Source organism: Pelophylax lessonae (assembly GCF_965119305.1).
Source record: "Pelophylax lessonae genome assembly, chromosome: 4".
Classification (NCBI taxonomy): domain Eukaryota; kingdom Metazoa; phylum Chordata; class Amphibia; order Anura; family Ranidae; genus Pelophylax; species Pelophylax lessonae.
In genome coordinates, this window is record NC_138771.1 from 177,467,549 (window position 1) to 177,493,055 (window position 25,507).

The window sequence follows — 25,507 nt, forward strand, 5'->3', positions numbered from 1 at the left end:
AAAGAACCCCCCTTGAGGTTACATGTATATCTTTGTTTTGCCATTGGCTCCTGCTACTCTCATTTACATCCAGTGAGGGGGAGACAGGGTCAAGCTGTGCAGTGTAAGTCTATAGACACACAGAGCCTGGCTCGGGAGTGCGCTGCATAAGTGCCTCCATAGCAAGCAGCTAACTATGGGGGCACTTGGAGAAGAGGAGGAGCCTAGAGTGCCAGAGAGGGACCCCAGAAGAGGAGGTGAGGGTCTGCTCTGGTCAATACTATTGCACAGAGCATGTAAGCATAACATGTTTGTTATTTTGATTTAAAAAATATAAAAAGTAAGCCTTTACAATGACTTTAAGGCTAGGTTCAGAGGTCTGTGGCTGGTTAGTGCGTGCAAAGCTGCATGCATTTCTAACCCACAGAGAAGCAATGCACGGGGGTGCCATTATTTTTCTAGTGGCAACCCCACGCATTGGCACCCATGGTGCGTTTTTGCGTGTGAAAGCACCATGGGGCTTAATGCAGTGCAATTTCAAAAAAAAAGGTTGGGGACTGCTTTCCCTGCGTTTCTTGTGTTACATTAATGGGCTTCCCTACCCGCAAACTTTGAGCAAAACAGGTCTGAATAGAGCTTTAAAGCCTAAATCTCTATTTATTTAAACAAAGTTTCTTTGACCATAGTGCCATGTGTTTGGCTTTATGTGACTTACCAAATAATATATACAGAATAATTCTTTCATCAAACTAGAATATATACACTTGTTGCTCACTTTGGCACCTAATAAAAAACACTCTTTTTAAGATTTCAGGCAGAAGCTTAAATTTACTAGTGTTTAGCTTACCTTAACTGCATAATAATGCACTCCATACGTGGGAAGAGATTCTACAATACTCATGTAACTGAAAGATAAAAAACATATGTTACTTATTAAGCCACACTTTCATTGGCTCATCATATAACTCCTGTCATTCCAGCACAATAAAAAGCGCTGATGCACTAATAGCTGCAAAGACTTCCTTTAGCTGGAAATCTGTTACATTTTGACCTGTTACAGATCACAGTACACAATTGTGTGTGTATATACAACACACACACACACACACACACACACATATATATATATATATATGTATATTATGTCTTTGCTACAATGCTTTATTCAGATATTGATAACTACGTACTGTATTTAATATGGTTGTCCAGAGCAATTAACTTTATAGCCAATAAAAAGGTCTAAAAAATGTACCCACAGATGGTGTTTAAAGAAAATTATATTTTACCTAGCTTACTTTCACCTTTAGGCCTCTTGCACACTGAAGCCTAAAATTTCTGCGTTTTTAAGCATACAGGTGTTTTTTTTTCACTGACATAAATGCAGGCTATTGTTTTCAATGTGCATGTACACACAGACACATAAACACGTGCTACCTATAGATCAGGAAACCCCCCCAACCCAGAAATCTGCATTGCCTGTCAGTATTTTTACGTGTTTACAAACATGCGTATAAGTGCATATATGCATGTATGGCACACTTCTTTAATATAAAAATAAAATGTTCAAGAATTTTTGCATGTGTGTACGTTTATACCAACGAGAATACCAACAAACAGGCACAAATACGGGCAAGTGCTAAACAGCCCATCTTGAGTTTTTTTTTTTGCCAAGAATATCGGATGTTCTTCTATCAGTACTGTGCGCAAGAGGCCTTACTCAGAAATATGGGTATCTATGGTCACTTCAGCTTTTATGATGCTTAATTTCTTAAGAATCAGCTGAAATGACCTACAACAGGCAGTCCAACACAATTTGTGAGAAAAAAAATGAACTGTTAATTAAGCCAGCCATAGACGGTTCGAATCTCAGCCCGTTCGGCAGAAACCGGCTGGGATTCAAACCCTGTATGGGCAGGCTGAATGTACCCAAGTTGATTGATCGATCAACTTGGGTACAACCAGCCTGTTGGATATTACATACGATTATTGATAGCGGCTGTTATACCCCACCCCCCAACCCACTGGGAGAACACAATGGCTCAACGGGAGGGATTCCCCCATAAACACTGACTGTGGATGCAGGAAAGAAAATTCCTCTGTCTATGGCCGGCATTAGAGAAAAGTTTGTATCTGTTTCCTGTGATGCAATACAAACAGTTCTTATAGGAATTTTTGCACATGGGGTTTTAACAGGCCTAGCATATTTTCCCCTCACTTTCCCACATTCGGGAAGCCGCATGTGCTGCGTACAGCCCGCCGCACAAGTACATTTTACAGGATGACATCTGAGAGGTGCAACCAGTGGCTTCAGGGGACCAGTTGCACAAAAAGGATGTAGTCTGCGGTGGCCAAGAATAAGGTAAGTATATATATATATATATATATATAAAACCTTATTCATCATCCCCAGGTAAAATGAGTAAGGGAGAGTGTTGCCCCAGAGTTCTGCTTTAACACATATTAAAACCAGGAATTTGCAAGCCCCACTGAAGTAAACAAGCCCTTACAGGCCAATTCCAGTAAGTATTTAATGGAATTTTGCTTTAGTTAAAAATAGTTTGCACTTATCGGTAACGCAAAACTTACTTTACAATAGCTTGTCCTCTGGTCTGTCCATTTAACTTTTTGTAATATTCTATAACTCTGTCCTCACTGAAAAAAAAAATACAAGGTTTGGATCAATGGTTATTGCTGTGCATACACATGCAGTCAGTTATTTGATGTACATAGGGGGGGGGGGGGGGTTACTAAAACTGGAGCATGCAAAATCTGGTACAGCTGTGCATAGAAACCAATCAGCTTCCAGCTTTTATTGTCAAAGCTTAATTGAACAAGCCGAAGTTAGAAAATGATTAGCTGCAATGCAAAGTTGCACCAGATATTGGGTGCTCCAGTTTTAGTAAATACCCGCAATATGTCTATAAAAAAATTAGTTAAATAAACCACCCACATCTATTGGGTTTCACAGTAAATTTTTTGTATAAATAATTCATATAGAACAGCTGTTATTTGTTGTTTAAGGAATTCCAATTACTGTTTGTCTAATAATGTATTTGACTTAATGTATGTGTATGTTAGATGTAACAATGTGAAGTGGAATTCTTTTTAATATCTTAGAAATGCAGCACACAAATTAAAGCAAGAAAAAAAAGATAAGAAAGTGTAATGACACTTGAACAATATTAAATGACTAGTATTATTACCAGTAAGCAAGGGAAGGGTGTTCCTTTAGGGCCTGAGTTGGAAGTGCTGGCAGCTTCTTTAAATCTAATCTTGTATGTTCATCACTGTTAAGGAGAGAAATCAAAAAGAGAGTAAGTAATTAAAGTCTATCTCTGGGGAAATATTTTATGTTTTTGATAGAGTAGGGAGGGGCTAACCTTCTGTCAAGTTTGTATTGCTGACTCCCCCATTGGGGAAATTACCCCCCTATTTGTACCGGTGACCATTATCACTGAAATATAAAGTGAGGCTGAAATCCAATATTTTAGAGCTGTCCCCAGAACAAGAGGTTAAGGTAACTCTTCCAATTGGGACATCTGTTTAGAACAACTATTTAACAAAGGAATTTCCTTTGCCTTGGGAAATTTTTGCAAAATCCCTGTTGTGTCTCAGGGACGGAAAGCAAAGGGAAATTCCCCCAAGTGTAAACAGAAACAAAAGTAAATACATAAATAAAAATGATAAGGCTTTTAACACTTCCCTGTGCTATCCTAAAACTCAGAAAAACATTTTGGCCATACATGCTGCAAACTTTGGCAAAGCCTTGCTTACCTGTAACCAATTTTCACATACCTACCCAGTGATGAGTAATATGGCATCTTTGCTAAGTATAACCTCCTTGCTTAGTACAGGAGGACAATCTATGAAAGTTCTTCAGTCATTTGCCAGGCTTTGAAATGATTACAGTGAAGCAAGTGGCAGATTTTCAAGTGACCACACATCCAAAAGGAATAAGTTGCTTACTTGAAACTCACTCAAAAATGCTGATTCCAACTAAAACATTTTTTAGTTCTTTTTTTTTTTTATTTACTTTTGTACAGTATATATTGAGAACCACTAATATTTTTTATTATGCTTCCCTGCTTTTCTCTCTCTCTTGTTGTCACACTGAGACAGGGAGTGAAGGGACCCGAGACACCAACAGAAGGAAACCAACTTTTAGTAGTAAAGTTACGAGGCATTAGAGCTTCTGTCAGGTTCTGTCGATGTCTGCATCCCCTTTGGGATGATTTTTTTTTGTCTCTCGGTTGTGACAGCTTGGGGTGGCACTGGGACAGGAGACAGGAAATATGGGGGTGCTTTCCCAAGCTGAACCTGGTGACTTGTTACTGAGCAATGCAAGCAGTGAAGGGACTTTGCTTCCTTTCCAATACCCTGAAAGATAGGATTTCTCTGTAGGCATGGGCCCCAGGAAAAGGGGAACTGATCATAAAAAGGTGCTCTCTGGAGGCAGGAAGGGTGGTGGGGCTTACTATAGTCTCTTGTCACTCTACAGAGTCACAGTCAGTTTTTATTACTGTTGGTGGCAAGGTGTAAAAATGAACAGGAGTCAAAAGGATTTCCCTGTTAAAGTGGTTGTAAACCTTTACATATGCCCAGTGAACTGATTAGCCTTAGGTGATACACAGGGAAACAAATCTTCCTACATAGTTGTAAGTTGTACCTGATAACTGCAGCCCTCTCTCCTCTACATCAGTTCAAAGTGCAGAATTTATGCAGCTTGTCTAAGCTTACAGAAAACAGGGGGCGGGGAGCTGAAGTTATACTCTGCAGATCTCATTGAGAAGATCTGAGAGTTTGTTGGAGGGAAGGGACACACCCCTTTCACACAGCACACAGGAACATAGCTGAGGCTGTCAATCACAGGCTGTGTGCTGGAGAGCCCTCCCCTGTCACCTTTTGTTTCTTAGTGTCAGGAAAACCTGTCAGAAGTAACTCAGATAGCAGATACAGATAGCAGAAGAAAGAGGCAGCAGACAGAAATCACACTTAGTGCTCTGGGTAGAGACAAGTACACACTATAAAGGGATATGTTTTGTTCATAATTCATAACCACTTTAAGGTCAGAAGCAGCAACAAAAGCACATTTATTTAGTAGAGTGGAGTAACTAGAATCTGTCAGGTTTTCGTTTTTCTATGAGTCTTTCTGTCCAGGTGACAATAACACCTTCCCATTTTTTAGTCCCTGTGTTACTTGGAATGGAAGTGAGGGGAAATCTTTATGTTGAGGAAACAGACAACATTAACCACTTGCCTACCGCCAGGCAAGGCAAGGCCCCATGCAGGCAAAGTGACGTACCGGTACGTCACTAGCCTGTGAACCAATAGGGGGCGAGCGCGCGCCACTGGAGGCGCGCTCCCGCCCCCGCTCGTTCACAGACACCTCCGTGTGAGTGACTGGCGGACCCGATGTCCGCCGGTCACTCGCGATCTTCGGATGGAGAGGGAGAAAGTCAGGGGGCTAGTGTAAACAAAGCCGCCTGTGATTCTCCCCTGTGTAACAGCACAGATCATACGGTCCTGCTATGTAGGACCGTTGATCTCTGCTGTTACAGACACAGCCACATCCCTGCACAGTTAGAAACACGCCCCTAGGGACACACTTAACCCCTCCCTCTCCAATAAAGTTAACCCCTTCCCTGCCAGTGTAATTTTTACAGTAACAGTGCATATGTATAGCACTGATTACTGTAGTAATGTCACTGGTACCCCCAAAAGTGTCAAAAATGTCAGTCAATGGTCCGATCTGTCCGCCGCAATGTCGCAGTCCCGCAAAAAAAATCGCAGATCGCTGCCATTACTCGTTAAAAAAAAAAACAACAAAAATGACAGAAATCTTTCCCGTAGTTAGTAAGTGCAATAACTTTTGCGCAAACCAATCAAAATACGCTTATTGCGATTTTTTTACCAAACATGTAGCAGAAAACAAATTGGCTAAAAATGTTAAAAAAAATTGATTTTTAAATTTTTTTGGGGAATTTCATATAAAAAAATGTGAAAAATATTGTTATTTTTTCAAAATTTACGCTCTTTTTTTGTTTATAGCACATGATTAAAAAACCGCACAGGTGATCAAATACCACCAAAAGAAAGCTCTGTTTGTGGGAAAAAAAAGGACATCAAATTAGTTTAGGTACAGCGTCGCACGACCGCGCAATTGTCCGTTAAAATCACGCAGTGCTGAATCGCAAAATAGGGCCTGGTCAGGAAGGGGGTAAAATCTTCCGGGGCTTAAGTGGTTAAAAAGCAATACTATTCTCTTATTTTTCTATTGAAAATTAGAATGAGTTCCTAGATGAATCTTTCTTCTCAGAGGAAGCCATCACCTACACAAATCGGAGTCAATCATATTATGTACGTGTTTGTGCGTTTGGCAGTCTCCAGCTTCAGTAAATTTACCATTTCCTAAGTAATTATGAGAATGAACATTAGCTAGCTAACAAAGTGTCTGTATCTGTTGAGTGTTACTGGTTTAGATCTTTGACCTTTAACATGTAATTTGGCCATTACCTGCCTTGTGCGTAACCGGCAGCCTAACTACTAATAATACGATAAATAAAAATCAATTATATGAAACAAGATAGTTTAACAACTGAATCAAACTATCTATCTATCTATCTATCTATCTATCTATCTATCTATCTATCTATCTATCTATCTATCTATCTATCTATCTATCTATCTATCTATCTATCTATCTATCTCTTTGTTTTCTCTCTATTTATCTCTCTATTTATGTGAGTGCGTGGGTATGCATCTAGTTCCAAGTCTGTAAGAGTTGTATTAAGTTTCCGAGAGCTACCCACAATGCTTTTTGTGCTAAAGAATGTAAACTGTAGCGGACTTCTGATTGCTTTGGCAAGGAAGGGATTAACATTTCTACATGTGAAGTCAGCCACTGCACAGCCAGGCTCAGTGGAATGGGAATTCCACCAAATGTGCTCTGCAGTATGCCTAAAACTGCTGAGTAAGTGTGAATGTCCTTAGTAACATATTTGAACCATTTTTCAAACCTATTAGAGGAGCCAGAAATAATACAGAAATCATAAAACTGAAAACCAATAAATGCTTGGTTTAACAGAGTGTGTGATTTTATGCAAACTGCATTCAATGGGAGTTCTCGTTTTAATACTTATGTATATCGCACAGACCCATTACCGGCTGAAGCAAAAAAGCTCAGAGTGTAAATCGGTAAGGATGAGAAAAAAGGGAAAACAAAAGACAGCTTTGTGTAGTCACAGCCATGTTCTCTGTGGCTTAAAGAAGCCAGGCCCCTATTTACCATCTCTATTGTTTCCTTATAAAAGTAGCCCTGTTATTAGAGAGCTGATATTAAAGGATCATACTTCACCCATTCTATGTGTCTGCTACACATAATAAAACATGAAATATACTCGTTTCCCAAGTTTATTGATGTTTTTCACTGGAAGGCTCAAAGAACCTGTTTGACTTGTATTACGGTTGAAGTTGGTTTCTTTTGATGAGTTTCTATCTGTTGTGCCTCCGTGCACAACTAATTTTTCCCTACAACTGTTTTATCCATGAAGCACCTTCAGAACAGAATTAGCACATCAGAAGTACTAGCTTATGGAGCTTAGCAGCTGAGTATATGAAGAACCTAGTTTCAGTGCTAGTGTTCAATCATTATAACTCGGAACCATTTATGTGACTTTCCATCTTCAGGTTGGCTTTTTATGACCTCCTTTAATTCTGCTATTTATTTTGCTTTTGAAGCATTAAAAGCTAAGTCTACCCTATTTTGACCTCTGCTTGTAACTTTCAAGGAGACCAGTGTATAAATCTCACAGCTGCCTCTGCTGCTACAATTTTTATCCCCTTTGGCTTTAGATATAAGAAATGAATAGAGCTTTCGGCAGGTGGGTTGACTGGATTGCCAGAACTACATATACGTGAGACAGTAATAGCCAGGAAAGGGAGCGAAACTACAATTTATTTTAGGAAGATCTATGTGCTAAAGCTCCAGACCTTTCCAAATGCCTTATTAGCATTTACTCAAAACAGAAAACCCAGGTTAAAGTAGAAATATTGGCCAGTCTGAAGTTCCACCATTGGAGCCTTCAGGTACAACCATGGGCACCTAATACACCTCTGCTGGGATCACATCTATTTCTCACACCATCTTGTTATACTGGTCCTAATCTGGTTTACAATTGTATGCTAATACAGTAAGAAAAAAGTGTGACACAATGGCCATACCAGAAAAAGCCACTTCTGTGGCTCTGTAGCCTAAAGACACAGGACTTATTCTATGACAAGGCGTATTCACACAAAACTGCCTAGGATTTGTCTTTTCCTCTATGTCTCTTTTAATGAAAAAGCAACAGCTAAGTTTTAAAAATGTATTTTTTCTAGAAAAAAATGCTGGGCCACATGGGATATGCACATCACATATCTCAGGAATGTAGGCTTTAGTCCCGGTTCACACTGGTGCAATGCAGGAAACCCTGTAAGTGCCGATTCCTGTATCACACCTGAATCACACACTGGTTCACACTGACATCTGTAAACTGCCGGGGGTGTCAATGTAAAGGTAATGGCACCCCCATATCGGTTCGCTGATCGCAGTGCAAACTGTAAAATGGTGCAGGAATCGGATCGCAAAGGTATGAACACCCATGCAATCCAATTCCAGTGTGGACCAAAAAAGAGTCCTGCACCATTTTGGTGCAAATTTGATGCAATTTCAGCCATACAGTTTTTATAACTAAATTTGCATTACACAGACATCGCATGTGATCTGCACAGCAATGCGGTGCGAATCACATGCGATGTCTGTGATCACACAAGTGTGAACCCAGCCTTAGGGTTCATACATGTGAGTGCCAATATAGATGCAATAATCTTATTGTAAAATCTTTATTGTAATGTAGAATATGTCTGCGATGCTTTAGCATGTATGCTACAATGACCAAAATGGGAGACTGATACTGCGGTCTTGGAGCAGTGCCAATCTGATACATTATAGTGGTTTATTGATTATCACCCACAAGAAGCACAATAGACATAGAGTCTGTATGTTCATACTATGTTCTTCTGATTATTTTCCTCTATTCAGAACCATGATTGAAGGATAATTAACTTTCTTAATATGGATATTAAATGTTTCAATATTTTAGAAAACCTTTGAGGAATACACAGGTAGAATAAATGTTAAAATGGAATATATTAAACCACAGACTGAGATTTCCTACAGTTTGAAAAAGAACATAATGAACAACATTGAACAAGGTTTGAGAGAACAAGTTCTTCTGCTAGAAGCAGTTATTCCCTGACTTGTGCCTCAAACTTGCTCTAGGGCTAAGTAGGTAAGTCCATTCACTATCATTCCATAGCTCTGCAAATAATATGTGCTGCATAAGTCTCAAAATGGTTGCTCTCATCAAAGTCCATTCACATAAGGGGGGAGATTTACTAAAATTGGAGCATTCAAAATCTAGCTTCCAGGTTTTATTTTCAAAGCTTAACTGAACAAGCTGAAGTTCGAAACTGATTGGCTGTCATGCACAGTGCACCAGTTTTAGTAAATCTCCCCCTGAGCGTTTTGCTTCAAGAAAGCATTACCAGACTTGGCTCATAAAAGATGAATTATATCATATGTATAGTTTAAACTTTTCTTTTTAGCTTTTAATACCGTATAGAAGGATTCAACGTTTTTTTTTTGTTTCTTTTGTCCTTTTGGGAGATTTACTTTCACCTCCTGTCCTGAAAATGCAACGGGAGAGAGAAATCTCTACAAAGTGGTAAGAATTTCCCAATTAGTTGTCACAAAAGCTAGTAACAACTGTACAATTTTGGATTTATCATTAATCTAACAATAATCTCCAGACTAAATAGAAAGGATGAATATAGTCCTTAGGAAAGACGATAGCAAAAAAAACCCCAAAAAACTAGACATGGATTCTAACCATTTTCTACTCCATTCAAACGTACAAAAAAAAGTTTTGACAGTACATACTTTTTAATATTTAATACATCAAGACGAGAAAACCAAGTGCTTTGACAGACTTTGTCAAAGTAACATGAATCATGAAAATAACATGAAATCCTGAATATGTTGCACTGTGGAATGTATAACCAGAATGCATATTGCATCTTGATATGAAGCCCAGCCTGGGCAAACACCATACATATTCTATATTCATAGCATTTTACCATTAGGAAGAAATAACTGACTGTGCATACATATTTCCATGACTCTTCAAAGAATGGTATACTTTTCCTTGTTGTTTCATTCACGAGGTGAAATGTATATAAAAAGATATGCAGCACAAGCTGGATTCCTGCTAAGTAATCTCTATAGTCAGGTTTGGACATGTACTTTAAACAAGTCCATTGTATTTACTGATTTTTTTCTGTAACTGTGCGTGACAGTCAAAGTGGTATTTTAAGTTTAAATCCAGCCTATGCTTATCACAATTCTCACTGCCTGTTGCACATGACTTGGCAGATAAAATCGTGCCATTTACTAAGATACTTGCTCTTTTTCTGTGCTGCACTTTGCCCTGCAAACTTAGTTTATTGTATTTTTATATGTTTATTACCTAACAATTAATTGCAATGAGAATATGTAAAATGCAGTTACACAGCAAGAAATCTCAGTTTCATGTAGTCTAATCCTTACATGAATTACTTATGATGGTCGGCTGAAGGTTACCAGACCTTGCACACCATCATTGCTATTTACATAATTTTGTAGGCATGGTTTTTGCTATACACACAGCAAGACATACAAAGATATGTTACATTAAAGCTGAACTCTGAGCACAAAAACTTTAAATATATTCCTCAATAGCAACAAAAGATATAATTCCACTTTGTGTACACCAAATGCCTTTACAAACCCAGATGTTGCCCTGTAAAAAGGTTGGTGACATCATGACTGTGCTGTATATAGCCTGTGATGAGAGTAAAGCTGTGGGAGGGGCTCAACAGTCCCACCCACTCCATATTGCCTGCAGAAAATTACAGTAGGGGGCAGGGACAAGACCAGTCACACTGCACAAGATGACAGAGCAGCAGTGACCGGTCTTTATTACAGGAAGTTCCTGCACAGAAGCAAAGATCTGGAAGAAATACGCAAAGCACACCATTCCATTCAAATTTTAACTACCTGCATGGAGTTTGCATTTTCTCCCTTTGCCTGCATGGGTTTCATCTGGGTACTACAAAGAAATTCTGGTAGGTTACTTGGATCTTGTTTAAATTGTCAGTAATATGTGTATGTATGAATGTGACCTTAGATTGTAAGCTCCTTGAGGCCAGGGACTGATGTGAATAGATAATACATACAGTCAGGTCCATAAATATTGGGACATCGACACAATTCTAATCTGTTTGGCTCTATAATTGATTTGAAATGAAACAAACAAGATGTGCTTTAACTGCAGACTCTCAGCTTTAATTTGAGGGTATTTACATCCAAATCAGGTGAAAGGTGTAGGAATTACAACAGTTTGTATGTGCCTCCCACTTTTTAAGGGACCAAAAGTAAAGGGAACAGCTGGCTACTCAGCTGTTCCATGGCCAGGTGTGTGTTATTCCCTCATTATCCTATTTACAAGGAGCAGATAAAAGGTCCAGAGTTCATTTCAAGTGTGCTATTTGCATTTGGAATCTGTTGCTGTCAACTCTTAATAGGAGATCCAAGGAGCTGTCACTATCAGTGAAGCAAGCCGTTATTAGGCTGAAAAACAAAATAAACCCATCAGAGAGATAGCAAAAACATTAGATGTGGCCAAATCAACTGTTTGGAACATCCTTAAAAAGAAAGAACGCACCGGTGAGCTCAGCAACACCAAAAGACCCGGAAGACCACAGAAAACAACTGTGGTGGATGACTGAAGAATACTTTCCCGGATGAAGAAAACACCCTTAACAACAGTTGGCCAGATCAAGAACACTCTCCAGGAGGTAGGTGTATGTGTGTCAAAGTCAACAATCAAGAGAAGACTTTACCAGAGTTAATACAGAGGCGTCACCACAAGATGTAAACCAATGGGGAGCCTCAAAAACAGGAAGGCCAGATTAGAGTTTGCCAAACAACATCTAATAAAGCCTTCACAGTTCTGGAACAACATCCTATGGACAGATGAGACCGAGATCAACTTGTACCAGAGTGATAGAAAGAGAAGAGTATGGAGAAGGAAAGGAACTGCTCATGATCCAAAGCATACCACCTCATCAGTGAAGCATGGTGGTGGTAGTGTCATGGCGTGGGCAAAACCATAAACTGCAAAAGCACTTTAGGGTTTACATGATTGTGACATCTCTGAGCTGGCATCTCAGTCAAGGAAGTATATCCTGACCCTGGATGATGTTTAAATAAAGATGGCTTTGTCATTATAGAGAAAAAAGCAGATTAGGGCTTTTCTGGGGGAGCACTATCATATTTGTGAGAGGTAATAAATATAATAAAATTCGCCCTCTCTATTTTACCTGGGTACTGTTATCACAAAGAATAAAAGTGACTGAGTGAGCAATAGCATGCAATGTCAAGCTGCAGCTACTAAAGCCGGCAGAAATTTAGCATGCATTAAAAGGGAATTTACTCCAGAGATAAAACTATAATTCTGCAATGTTATAAAACACTGGTTAGGCCACATCTGGAGTAATCTGCCCAGTTCTGGTAACAAGTCCTTTAGAAGAGATGTGCTGGAGCTGGAGAGATTCCAAAAAGGGCAACAAAACGAATATTGGGACTGGAGGACCTCAATTACAAAGAACGACTACAAGCACTAAATTTATTTTTGCTGGAGAAGAGATGCCTGAGAGGGACATGAAAGCGATTTATAAATACCTCAATGGTGATCCCAGCGTAGGAAAAAAACAGTTCAGTCTCAGGGAGCATAAGAGAACACTGGGACACACAAAGAGATTGGAGAATTAACCTTAAGCTGGGTAGGGGGTTTTTACTGTCAGGGTGATAAGCACATGGGTTACTATTTTTGGTGACAACCACGTATTTTCCATACCTCAGGAGAATTTCCTCTCACTTCCTGTTGTGCCTAGGGGACCGTAAGTGAACGCAATTTTCCCCACTGGGACACAGGTGGCAAAAAAAAAAAAAAAAAAACTGATAGGGGTTCTACCTCTACCTTCACTCTATTGAAAATAAGAATAAAAAAAATATTGCCTTCAGTTCTAGTTTAAGCTAAAACAGTTATAGTCTTCCTAACTAACATGGTGCCTTAGCTGTCTTGGATTGAACTGTACCATTAAGTAACTTCCGATCTGTCTTGGATTGAACTGTACCTTTAAGTAACTTCAGATCTGTCTTGGATTGAACTGTACCATTAAGTAACTTCAGATCTGAAGAACATAGTTTTAATGGACCCTAAAAATGCCCTCAGAACACAAGAGAACTATAACGAGAGCTGCGCGGTGAATGCTCAAAGTACTTACTACTTGGGCTATACTCTCTTTTCTCGCAGTTCTGTCAGTTTTCTTGGTATGGACTACAAATTTAATTGAGAGCCTGGATTCAGCCAGCTGTCAAGTGTTTGAACTATGTTCTGTTGGTAATGGCATTGCTGTCAAAAACAACTATCATTAAATCACTGTGATGGGGCCTCCTAGTAAAAACAGCACTGGGAAAAGAACCACAGTCATTTAAGAACTACCTTTGACATGACTTTCCTCTGAGCTAGGTCTCAGAAGCATTTTGAAAGTGTTATCTTTTAAAGAAAAGTGAATCCAACCTATGATGGAGTTTGTTCTAAGTTCACCATGGGGTGCCAAAAAGGAAAAAAAAAAAACACACTAACTGTTTGAAAATAAGATGGGGCTTTTAAATGTTTTAGAGAAACTGCTTTCTGCAGTGCCCAACCTGCAACCCCCTGTTCTTTTAATTCTAATAACATAACCGCATTTTAAAAGAAACCTGTCATTGGAGAATCATAGGAGCTGCCATTGCTGACCTCTCTTTCTGAATGTGCTAATGGCCTGACTGTTATGATGACCCACTCCTTTAGTACTAAATCAGTGAACTGGAACATGCATGAAGATAAGAGCTGACTTTTCTCCTTTACTTTTTACTCCTGTAAGTTTACTGCAAACTTACTTCGGGTCAGTGACTCAGGAAGGATTGAAACCAGAGGATCTGTGTATAAGGAAGGCACTACTCATTTTTCAAAACAAGCTCAGCAATGAGTCAACATATTTCTCTCTTATAGCAGGCTCATTTCATGGGAAGGGGGTGTTTCCTATAAAAATACGAGAAGAAGTAAAACATGCATTTCAAACGAAGAAACGGGATGTGGTAGGTTCTGTGCATCGTAGATGAACAACTGACAGCTGCTGTTCATTGTACATCTATGTCAGCTGCTACGAGGACTCACTCTCCCATACAAGTTTCCGCTGTCTGGTGACTTTACATATTTCCTGTATGAGATGAGCATAAACAGTCTTTGTTCTGTTACTTATGCTATAAAGAAAATCCACTAGCAGTTTAACATTAAGATATACTTATATAGCCTAAAATACACTATATTACCAAAAGTATTGGGACACCTGCCTTTACACGCACATGAACTTTAATGGCATCCCAGTCTTAGTCCGTAGGGTTCAATATTGAGTGGCCAACCCTTTGCAGCTATAACAGCTTCAACTCTTCCAAGAAGGCTGTCCACACGGTTTAGGAGTGTGTCATTGTTTGACCATTTTTCCTAATGACCATTCTAAGGTGTTCTATCAGTTTGAGGTCAGGACCAGTAAAGTTTCTCTACCCCAAACTCGATCATCCATTTCTTTATGGACCTTGCTTTGTGCACTGGTGTGCAGTTATGTTGAAACAGGAAGGAGACATCACCAAACTGTTCCCACAAAGTTGGGAGCATTAAATTGTCCAAAATGACTTGGTATGCTGAAACCTTAAGAGTCGCCTTCACTGAAACTAAGGGGCCAAGCCTAACCCTTGAAAAACAACCCCACACCATAATCCCCCCCTCCAACAAATTATTTGGATCAGTGCAGAAAGCAAGGTTCATAAAGATATGGATGAGAGAGTTTGGGTGGAGGTACTTGACTTGACTGGCCTGCTCAGAGTCCTGACCTCAACCAGATAGAACACCTTTGGGATGAATTAGAGTGCAGATTGCGAGCCAGGCCTTCTCCCCAACATCAGTGCCTGACCACACAAATGTGCTTCTGGAAGAATGGTCAAACATTCCCACAGACACACTCCTAAACCTTGTGAACAGCCTTCCCAGAAGAGTTGGAGCTGCTATAGATGCAAAGGGTGGGCCAACTCAATAATGAACCCTACGGACTAATGGCACTTTTCCACTGCAAGTACCGGATCGGCTCTACTCGGCCCTGCTTGGCCCGCTACGGTGTTGGAGCGGTTCGGTATGGTTTGGTATGGTTTGCTTTTCCACTAAAGTAGTACGTGGGTTGTATAACAACGATTCTCTGACCAATCAGTGGCTAGTAGTGACAAACAGTCAAGGCTGCATGCAAAGGATTGTGGGATATGGTACCGGTACAGCCCTCTTGGAACAACAACCAAGGTGGTACTGTTTAAGCCAGCCGTACCATTCGGTTCCATGTAGTGGAAAAGCGACGCCGTACCGTACTGAACCGCTCCAACACCGTACCATGCGGTACCATGCAGTGGAAAAGCACAAAAGCGAGCCGAACCGTTCGGTTCCATGCAGTGGAAAAGCGCCATAAGACTGGGATGCTGATAAAGTTCATGTGCATGTGCATGTAAAGGTAGGTGTCCCAATACTTTTGTTAATATAGTGTATGTATTCCATCCAGTTCTGGGCACTGGTCCTCAGAAAGGATGTGCTGGACCTGGAGAGAGTCCAAAGAAGGGGAATAGAGGACATCAGCTATGAGGAAAGACTACAGGCATTAAACATATTCTCTCTGGAGAAGAGACTCTTGAGGGTGGATATGATATCAATGTACAAATACTGTACTGGTGATGACCCTATCATAGGGAACAAACTCTTCAGAGAAAGGGAATACAATAAGACACGTGACCACTCACTAAAACTAGAGGAAAAATGGTTTAACCTTAGAATACGTAAAGGGTTCTTTACTGTCAGAGCAGTAAGGATGTGGAATTCTCTTCCACAAGCAGTAGTATCAGCAGGGAGCATCGATAGTTTCAAAAAACTATTAGATGGGCACCTTAAAGACCACAACATACAGGGGTATACAATGTACAGTTAACAGCAAACACACACACACACATCATGGGTTGAACTGGATTGACTGATGTCTTTTTTAAACCCCACAAACTATGTAACTATGTATGTACATATATATATATATATATATATATATATATATATATATATATATATATATATATATACATAAACATATTTTTCTTTTCATTTCCAAGCATCACTTTAATTTTCATGCTTTAAATAATGTAAAGCAGTTTTGCTAGGATACCTGATTAATTTTCCCAATAAGAATATACAATATGCAGAGGGCAGTAGTTCCACGTGTTAAATTTCACTAATCCATCTCATGAAAACTGCTCACGTTAGTAGCTGGTGTCCACGCCCCAAAGAATGGTTAGGAATGTAAATAGTTAGCATTGGAAAATGTTTATTTTATACTTATGTGTTATACATAGGTTGCAAAATTCGTTGGGTCTACACAAGAATGAAACACTTAAGAAAAGGATTTGGTTTTGTTTATAACCTAAACAAGTCTTGTGTTAATATGAGTTGAGCATAGCACTTAATGGCACATGCTCTGGGTTAATCTTTGCTATGTAAACAAGTATCTGGAATGTCTCACATTTCAGTCTTTTCCTTACTAATTTAGAATGCAGAAAATCTCTGCAGTTGTTGCCGCTCTTGCTTTTTTTTTTTTTGCCGGTGAAGGACACAAACTGCAGTTGGGAGAATGCTGAGGTCTGTATTACAAGGGAAGAATAATGGATTTTCACTGAGCAGATATTTTGTGCTATTTTTGCAGTGTTTTACTTGAAGTCATTTTTGATGTGACTCACACTTTCACATGCTTGCTCTAGCATATTTTTGTTATTGTAGTAAAATATAGATATATAAAAGAAGGACAAATGGAAGCTATGCAAGACATAGGAAAACCTTGATCTGTGATAATAGGTCATTTAATGATTAGTATCATGTGAACATTGACCGCATATAGTGCAATCACTGCTAACATTGGCTGAACTGGTTGCATCACTAATAACGGCCAGTGAGTTGTCAGCCTAAACCACTGACTGCTGACCCTATTAGTTGCTATGATTACTGTACAAATTTTATATTTTATTATATTTTATTTCAATGCATTAGCTTCGGCTAGAATGAGGAGTACAAATAAATGCAGGTTACATACATGTAAACAGTGTGTCCACTTTGTGAACCTATTGTTTCTTTAGAGGACCACTCTGTGTAATTTATTTTACTAGATCCTATTTCACCATGCAATTAATTCAGCAAATCAGGTATCTCCACTGCTTATTAAACACAGTCACAGCTTTCCTTAAAAGGCTTCTTGTGTGCCTGCTTATGGGAAACATAAAAACCCCCCACCCCATATGGCATGAGATGTAACAGAAAGATTAAAGCCATATTACGTTTCCTGGACTGCTGCGCTGATTTTCTTAACCCTTCACAAGCAGGAAAAATGAAGCTAATTGCTAAGTAAGGTAACAGCAATAATGAGTGCTGCCAAGCCAAATCACATCACTTAAATGACTTACCATGTTTCCCAAACACTGCACTAGCATTGTAAGGTCTCAGAGTTATGCCATTGGATAATATAGTTTTTTTTTTAGCTGTGTGTTGGTTTACTTTCTTTTCTAGTTTAACTTTATTCCAACTTGTTATTATAAATACAAAGAAAATAACATAGTAATACTGAACTTATCAAGTCAATTAGAGGCAAAGGGGACTGGTGGGCTTAAAGTGGTAGTATGACAATTGGCTGTTTCAGAGTAATGGTGAATTGCAAATTTGTGACTGATAAATATTACAACTTATACAATTCTGGTGGTACAAATAAAAGTTTGCTTTCAGTATGCTATTGTGGGATATTTTTATGTATAATAGTTTTCACTTGTTACAAATAAATGCATTTAGCTGTGCCAGCTTGAATATATACACTCGCCAACCACTTTATTAGGTACAACAGCTGACTGTTCTTCTCTCTCAGCAGGGAACAATCGCGGGTGTCAGGAGGCAATTGGAGCCGCCTGCCCCATGCATTGGCTTCCTAGCTGACAAGCGGAGGCGGGAGAGCGCACGCTCGCCCCCTAGCTGCAGGAGCATGACCTACGTAGCCCTACGTCAGTTTGCCTGGGAGAGCCACACTGCCGTAGTATATAGGCGGCGTGTGGTCGGCAACCAGTTAATAATCATACATGCTTATCATGTCCAGGGATGAATTTCCCCCCATTGGAGCTTGTAGGTGCATTAAGCTGAACATGCCTATGTTCTTGGCTTCTTTTACCAGTTTACTTGATTGTTAAAATGTATAAGTTAGCTTACTGGACAGCTGACTGGAAATAAAGTGGTGGCCAATATCTATAGAGGATATAGCTACCTTTTTTTCCTTTGCCACCAATAAGCACAGATGTACTGAAGTCAATCATACATTCAGTCCTGATTATGACCAGGCTTTATTATAATGGCCTTACTAAAAAATTATATTTACAATAATAGGCTTATAACCATACATTTATTAGCTCTCAAAGGATAAGGACCATCAACTGATAATAAAACTGGTTAAAAAGTATTTCTAAAAAGTAAAGTAGACCAGTGCTAAACATGTCCCTAAAGTATCCACTACGGCTGCTATTTATCACATTCCTTGAAAGGAGCAGCTTTAGCAATTTCATTTTTATAAATGGGAGATCTCGCTGGCTTCAGCACGAAATATGGTCCCATGACAATAAAAGGGAAACTTAAGGTCGGACCCCATGGATTTTTCTTTTAAGAAAGCAGGAAATAAGACCCAAGGATGGTTTTTCTATTCAAATCGTTACCAGCTGGGTATCCTTCAGCCACATCTTTCTCAGGACTTTTTAGAAATGAAAAGGTTAAACGATGAAAAGTTCTCTGTAACATATGATATTCCTGAGCTCCCTCTAAATGCTGCAGTTCACATGTGGAAGAAACAACAGATCTCTCTAAATAAGCCATGATTGAAAACAGGCAAGATTGGTTATTACGTGGAAGGCATCTGATGATAATTATATATTATTATACACAATTTAGAAATGTTTGCTGTACTGTTTACTCCCCAGCTATATGCTACCATTTCCTTCACACACAAGGCCGGCTGGAAAGATATGTGTCTGCTTGAAACCAACTCTAGTTTGGGTAAATGATAATTGGAATCTACACATAAGATTTCAATTATGATCTAAAGTGTGTTAGAAATCTAACTAGACTTGATAGCTGTGTTACAATAGAGATCAAGCACAACAGATCAGTCGAATCAGTAGAAACCAGGGCTGTGTGACTTCTAATATCATCAATGCTCCTTTTTAATAACCAAATCTAGTATATATTATTATTATTATTATTATTTCAGGTTCCTCTATAGCGCTGTCAATTTTCGCAACGCTTTACATATACATCGCACATTCACATCAGTCCCTGCCCTCAAGGAGCTTACAATCTAAGGTCCCTAACTCACATTCATACATACATGGTAGGGCCAATTTTATACAAGATCCAATTAACCTACCAGCATGTCTTTGGAGTGTGGGAGGAAACCGGAGTACCCGGAGGAAACCCACGCAGGCATAGGGAGAACATGCAAACTCCAGGCAGGTAGTGTCATGGTTGGGATTCGAACCAGCGACCCTCTTGCTGCTAGGTGAAAGTGCTAACCACTACACCACTGTGCCGCCCATGTATATATATATATATATATATATGTATATATATATATATATATATATGTATATATATATATATATATATATATATAAAAGTCAATATATTATTAGGTATTTTGAGCTACATTTGTGCAAACTGCTGTTCCACAACATTTGGAATAGTAACAGAGCCAACTCAACTTAGAAGTCAACTTTTTTGGAGTTGAATGAGCCAGGATGTGGTCCTTGAGAAGGTGCGGAGAAGAAAGACCAATGTAATATTTAACCACTTGCCGACCGCCGCACGACTATCTACGTCGGCGGTCAGCCCCTCACAGGCAAACTAACGTAGGGCTACGTTGCTTGCTTGTGAGGGTCTAGGGAGCGAGCGCGCGCCCCCGGGGGCGCGCTCCCGCTCCCGCGTGGTCACGGACCCCCCCGCGCGTGTGACCAGCGGACCCGATGTCCGCCGGTCACTCGGCGATCGGCGGGGGAGAGGGAGAATGTCAGGCAGCTTGTGTAAACAAACTGCCTGTCATTCTCCTCGCTGCAAAGACACTGATAAAACGGATCTGGTATGTAGATCCGTTGATCAGTGTCCTTACAGCTAGAGCCACAGCCAATCACAGTAGAAACCACGCCCCTAGGGACACACACAGCCCCTCCCTTCCAAATAAAGTTAACCCCTTCACTACCAGTGTATTTTTACAGTAACAGTGCATATGTATAGCACTGATTACTGTAGAAATGTCACTGGTAACCCCAAAAGTGTCAAAAATGTCAGTCAAGGGTCCGATCTGTCCGCCGCAATGTCGCAGTACCGCAAAAAAAATCGCAGATCGCCGCCATTACGCGTTAAAAAAAAAAACAACAAAAATGACAAAAATCTTTCCCTTTGTTAGTAAACGCGATAACTTTTGCGCAAACCAATCAAAATACGCTTTTTGCGATTTTTTTTACCAAACATAGGTAGCATAAAACAAATTGGCCGAAAATTTTTAAAAATTTTGATTTTTACATTTTTTTTTGGGGGAATTTCATATTAAAAAATGTGAAAAATATTGCTATTTTTGCAAAATTGACGCTCTTTTTTTGTTTATAGCGCGTGATCAAAAAATCGCACAGGTGATCAAATACCACCAAAAGAAAGCTCTGTTTGTGGGAAAAAAAGGACGTCAACTTCGTTTAGGTACAGCGTCGCACGACCGCGCAATTGTGCGTTAAATTCACGCAGTGCCGAATCGCAAAATACCCCCTGGTCGGAATGGGGGTAAAATCTTCCGGGGCTTAAGTGGTTAAAGGAACCAAACTGAATAAAACGTTTTATACAACCCTGACTTTCACAAATGTATTGTCTTGCTGTTTCTTTCCTGTATTTAAAATTTACCAATCTATGTATAATGCATGTTGGCCCATTCATAAAAATGTTATACAGTAAAGCCTAGTACACACGAGTCGAATGTCGGGCAGCATCGGCCAGCTTAATAGAAACCAGTCGATATTCAGACTGTGTATATGGCAGCCAGTCGGCTTCTGTCAAAGGGTCATGACCGAAAAGGGTCTGCCGAAGGTCTGCCAATGGCTGAGAGGACTGACCTAGGTGTTCTAGTGGGGATGGCAGAGCACTCCGGTCAGCCCTCTCAGCCACTATCAGAACACAATAGAACAGCAGGGGAGATCACTGTACTAACATCGAATTGTTAGTACAGTGGCTACTGACATGACTCGTCAGAAAAAAAACTAGTAGTGTGTACGAGGCCTAAACCTGATTCTAATTCAGGGTTCGCTTAATGATTATTAGGCATGAACTGTAAAATGAACTTCACTTAGGTTAGTAAACAGTAGGAATGTTAGTAAAACCTTGAAGCTTTATCCAAATCCTAAAGTATTCATTGCCTAGTAACTATGCATAGAATGTCTTCACTGATGCAGAAATATTGTATCACTGAAAACTCTATAGCCCAAAAAAATTTTTTTAAAAGTTTAATATTCTTTTATTAATTGTGATCCTCTTTCGTTTCCAGGGGAATTGTATAATTCTCTTATTTCACCTCTTCTGGTCCTTCTTTGATATCATATAAATGGAGGGATTTGGTTAAATACATCCATTTTTGATCAAACTCACTTTCCCACTCAATGATAGGTAGAACTCATGTCATTGTTTCAATGGCCTGATAATAGAATTGATAACACAATAGATCTCAGAGATGTCTCAAAAAAATACAAGCCCAGGCACCTAAACCAATGACAGCAGACTAGTTCCTTTTCTGATTTGTCTGAATTTATCGTACCCAGCTACAGACCCAAACATTTCCAATTATTCGTTTTAATGAAGCCATAGGAGCTAATGTTAGTCCCGAGTGCATGCGTGTGCATGTGCTAACTATAGCCATCAGTATGGTCGTGTGGGATCTGGAGAGTACAAGAACATTATTTTGTTATTATCTGGTTCCAATGTATATGTACTTTGAATGAAGGATCTTTCTAAAGATCTTCTGCATAAAGGATTATTTGTAGGAAAGAATGTTAACAAATTTACCAGCACTATTATGTCTATAGTAAGCCTAACTCCCCAAAACAGTACATAATTAATTCAGAATATTTAAATTCCTTTTTGGTGCAGGTATTTTGTGTTCATCATAAAACCCAATAAAAGTATCTCAACACATTCTGCCAATGAGCTCAGTGACAGTATACATATGGAACCATTTATGAGCATTGCCAAATATCTGGCTGAGATCCTGTCACCTGTCAGACGTGCGGTATGCTTTTGGTTGCAGAACTGACTGTGGTTAAATACCTTATACATATTGAATGACTTGTAAATATTTTTATCCAGGTCCCTGACTGTAACTTACTTTTAATACCCCTGTGACACATTGTATGGCACAATTATATATTTTTTCACAGATATCATAAGTAGTTATATTTATTTGTGCAGATTTGAAGACATTTTGGTTTTAACTGCACAGTTTGGACCATCCATACATAGCAACACTATTCAAAACGATACACCACAATGTAAATATAATTATTTACGAAAAATTGATGGCAACCATACCTTGAAAAATCTCCCTTTGCCTCCTAAAAGAGAACAAAAAAAGTTTTAGTAATTCCAAAGCATTATAGTTTATATTGTTCTGTAGATTAGTTCATTGTCCAATATTTATGATGATATATTATCCCATAAAACATATAAAAGAGTTACAAAGTGCTACTACTCCATTATGCAAGGCTGGATTATAGGCAAAGCACTAAGGTCACAGTTTTCATTAAATTTTTCAGCTGCCACCACTGATTTTTTGTTATCTAGCACCACCACTAATGGTCACTTATAAACGCATATATACTCATTTTTACAGTTGCTGGTTGGCATTCATGGTGGGTGTCAACTTGAATTCAGGCATTCGGACACATACTTTGGTAGCACTAGACCTGCCCTTCATCTGACCCTATTGCCTGCCCAATGGTGTTCTTCCACGGCTCCCGGGATGGACTTTCCCAGAGGACCACTTTTCCTAATGCTGCCATATCTAAACTGATTTAGTAAGTATAGACGGTCACTCTGTTGAATACTTTGCTTGATCTTTGTCACACCAATATTTAGCTTAGATCTCCATATATATTTCTTATACTGTCATTTTACCTTATAAATATATGTTACCCATCTACTCTTGAGGAAGTGAACTTTGATTAGTGATACGCATTGAGTTTATCGGATGCACAGTATTATCGGATGCAATATTCAATCATGTTTTATATTTAGGCCAATGTTGGAATTTTATGTGTATTTATTATCATAAATCAGTCTATTATGATTTCACTGGATTGTACCTTTATCTAATCTGTCCAATACATTTTTCATTTATGTGTAACATATTTGTACTATGATGTTTTGAGTGATGTGCCTCAATTAAAGTCCTCCAGGGCAAATGTAGCTATACTGTATATATAAATTGGGATGGTGGCACACCACTTTTATGGTGGATTCAGCTCACATTCTTATTACTTAAGCACTACAGTCACATTTACAGTCCCTATTATTATACAGCTTAGTGGTTACACAGTTCCTTAAATTTTATTAAATAAGGCCTGCAAGTAATTTAAATGATAATTTTGGAATTTTTGAATGTACCAGGCTAACCGAAGAGAGAAATGTGATAAAGTAACAAATATAAATCTTCTACAATAGTCTCAGGCATATGTGGTTAATCCATCAATCTGAACCTACCAAAAAAGTTCACTTTTCCTCTTTTACCTGTATAACCATGGCTTAATTGTCTTTCAAAGTACTTTGGAATTAATAAAATATGATATTCCAACAGAGAACAGTAGTAATGTAGGGGTCAGTGGGAGGACCCACAGCTCCCAGCAGGGGACATGCTATTTCACATACCTAGATGTGGCAGTGCACTAAGCTCTCCAAGAAAGTAACTTATAGACAGCCCATTGGTGTAAGGTGAATGTTTACCTTATTTTAGTTTGGTAAGAAAGCTGAAGTTTAGCTAAATAAAATTCCCTACTATTTTAGTCACATAACTTACCTGTAATGAAGCATGTCCCGTGTTGTGCAGGCATCCATCTTCTTCCTTGCTCTGAACTTCTAGCGTTGCAATGGTTAACAACTTTGGGTCTTCAGGCAGAACAGCAGTACATATGGTTTGACAGTGACATGTCCCCTCATTCCTACTCCTACATTGAGAAAAGTTATTTCACTGATTACACTGCCTATAACATCATCTGCGAATGGGGAGAGAATCCTGTGACTATTCAGACTCTCTCCCATTCACAGATTGTGTTAATAGAGAAGAAGAAAGGAGCATGTCCGTGTTAGACCATCAGCATTACTATTTGAACTCAAGATAAAAGCCCAGACTTTCACTACCACCCCCTTAGTGTCAATGATGGTGGTAGTCAAAATCTGGGCTTTTACCTCGAGTTTGAATATCTATATCAGGCATCACTAAATGGCGGACCGGGGGGCCGGATCCGGACCCAGTTAATGTCTCATCCGGACCCCTGCGGTCCCACCCTTTAGAGTTGTTCTGCCCACAGCCATCACCACTGCCAGTCTCACAGAGCCAACAGCTGGAGGCAGGACAGCTATAGACAGAGGACGGGGGCGTTAACAAGCAAGTGATTGGTTGCGAGGATACAGGGTGGCCATCGCACAAACATGTGATTCGGACCTCTGCTGGAAGAATATTTTATTGACTGGACCTTTGTAAATTGTAATTCAATACCCCTGATCTATATGGTTGTACCGACAACTCTCTTCTATTAGTATTATTATTACTTTTTTTACTTCATTAATACTATGGGATTTTTTGGTTATTTTGTAATAATACAGAGAAGGGTTTGAGGAATTTTTTAGGTGATTGGCCATCTGTACCAATGTTCTGCCTGAAGACCCTAAGCTATTAACAATTTTAGAGCCAGGAAGAAGATAGGCATCTCTGCAATGAAGATTTCTCCAGGATCCAGGTACCTGCACAACACATTGACACACTTTATTACAGGTAACTGATAGGACCATAGCGGTGGGATTTTTTTTTTTTTTTTTTTTTTAGCTAAGCTTTAGTGTTAAGCTACTAAACTTTGAAAGAATGACTTTTATTTCCACAATTTTGTTGGAAAGTAAAACAATTCAGTCGTTAAAGGGTTAGAGATTTTTAAAATGAGGATGCC

The 25,507-nt window shown here is 39.2% G+C and overlaps 1 protein-coding gene across 7 annotated transcripts in view; it reads right to left on the bottom strand.

Moving 5' to 3' along the window:
• The window catches only part of FRMD4A (FERM domain containing 4A), a 580,110-nt gene that overhangs the window by 116,709 nt on the left and 437,894 nt on the right, over nucleotides 1-25,507 (bottom strand). For all 7 annotated transcript variants that reach the window (XM_082254218.1, XM_082254217.1, XM_082254215.1 and 4 more), the window contains exons 7-10: nucleotides 22,881-22,903; nucleotides 3,183-3,266; nucleotides 2,566-2,631; nucleotides 827-884 (exon numbers count right to left, since the gene is read on the bottom strand). In XM_082254218.1, the coding sequence (XP_082110344.1) occupies nucleotides 827-884; nucleotides 2,566-2,631; nucleotides 3,183-3,266; nucleotides 22,881-22,903 (231 nt within the window). The remainder of the gene's footprint in view (nucleotides 1-826; nucleotides 885-2,565; nucleotides 2,632-3,182; nucleotides 3,267-22,880; nucleotides 22,904-25,507) is intronic.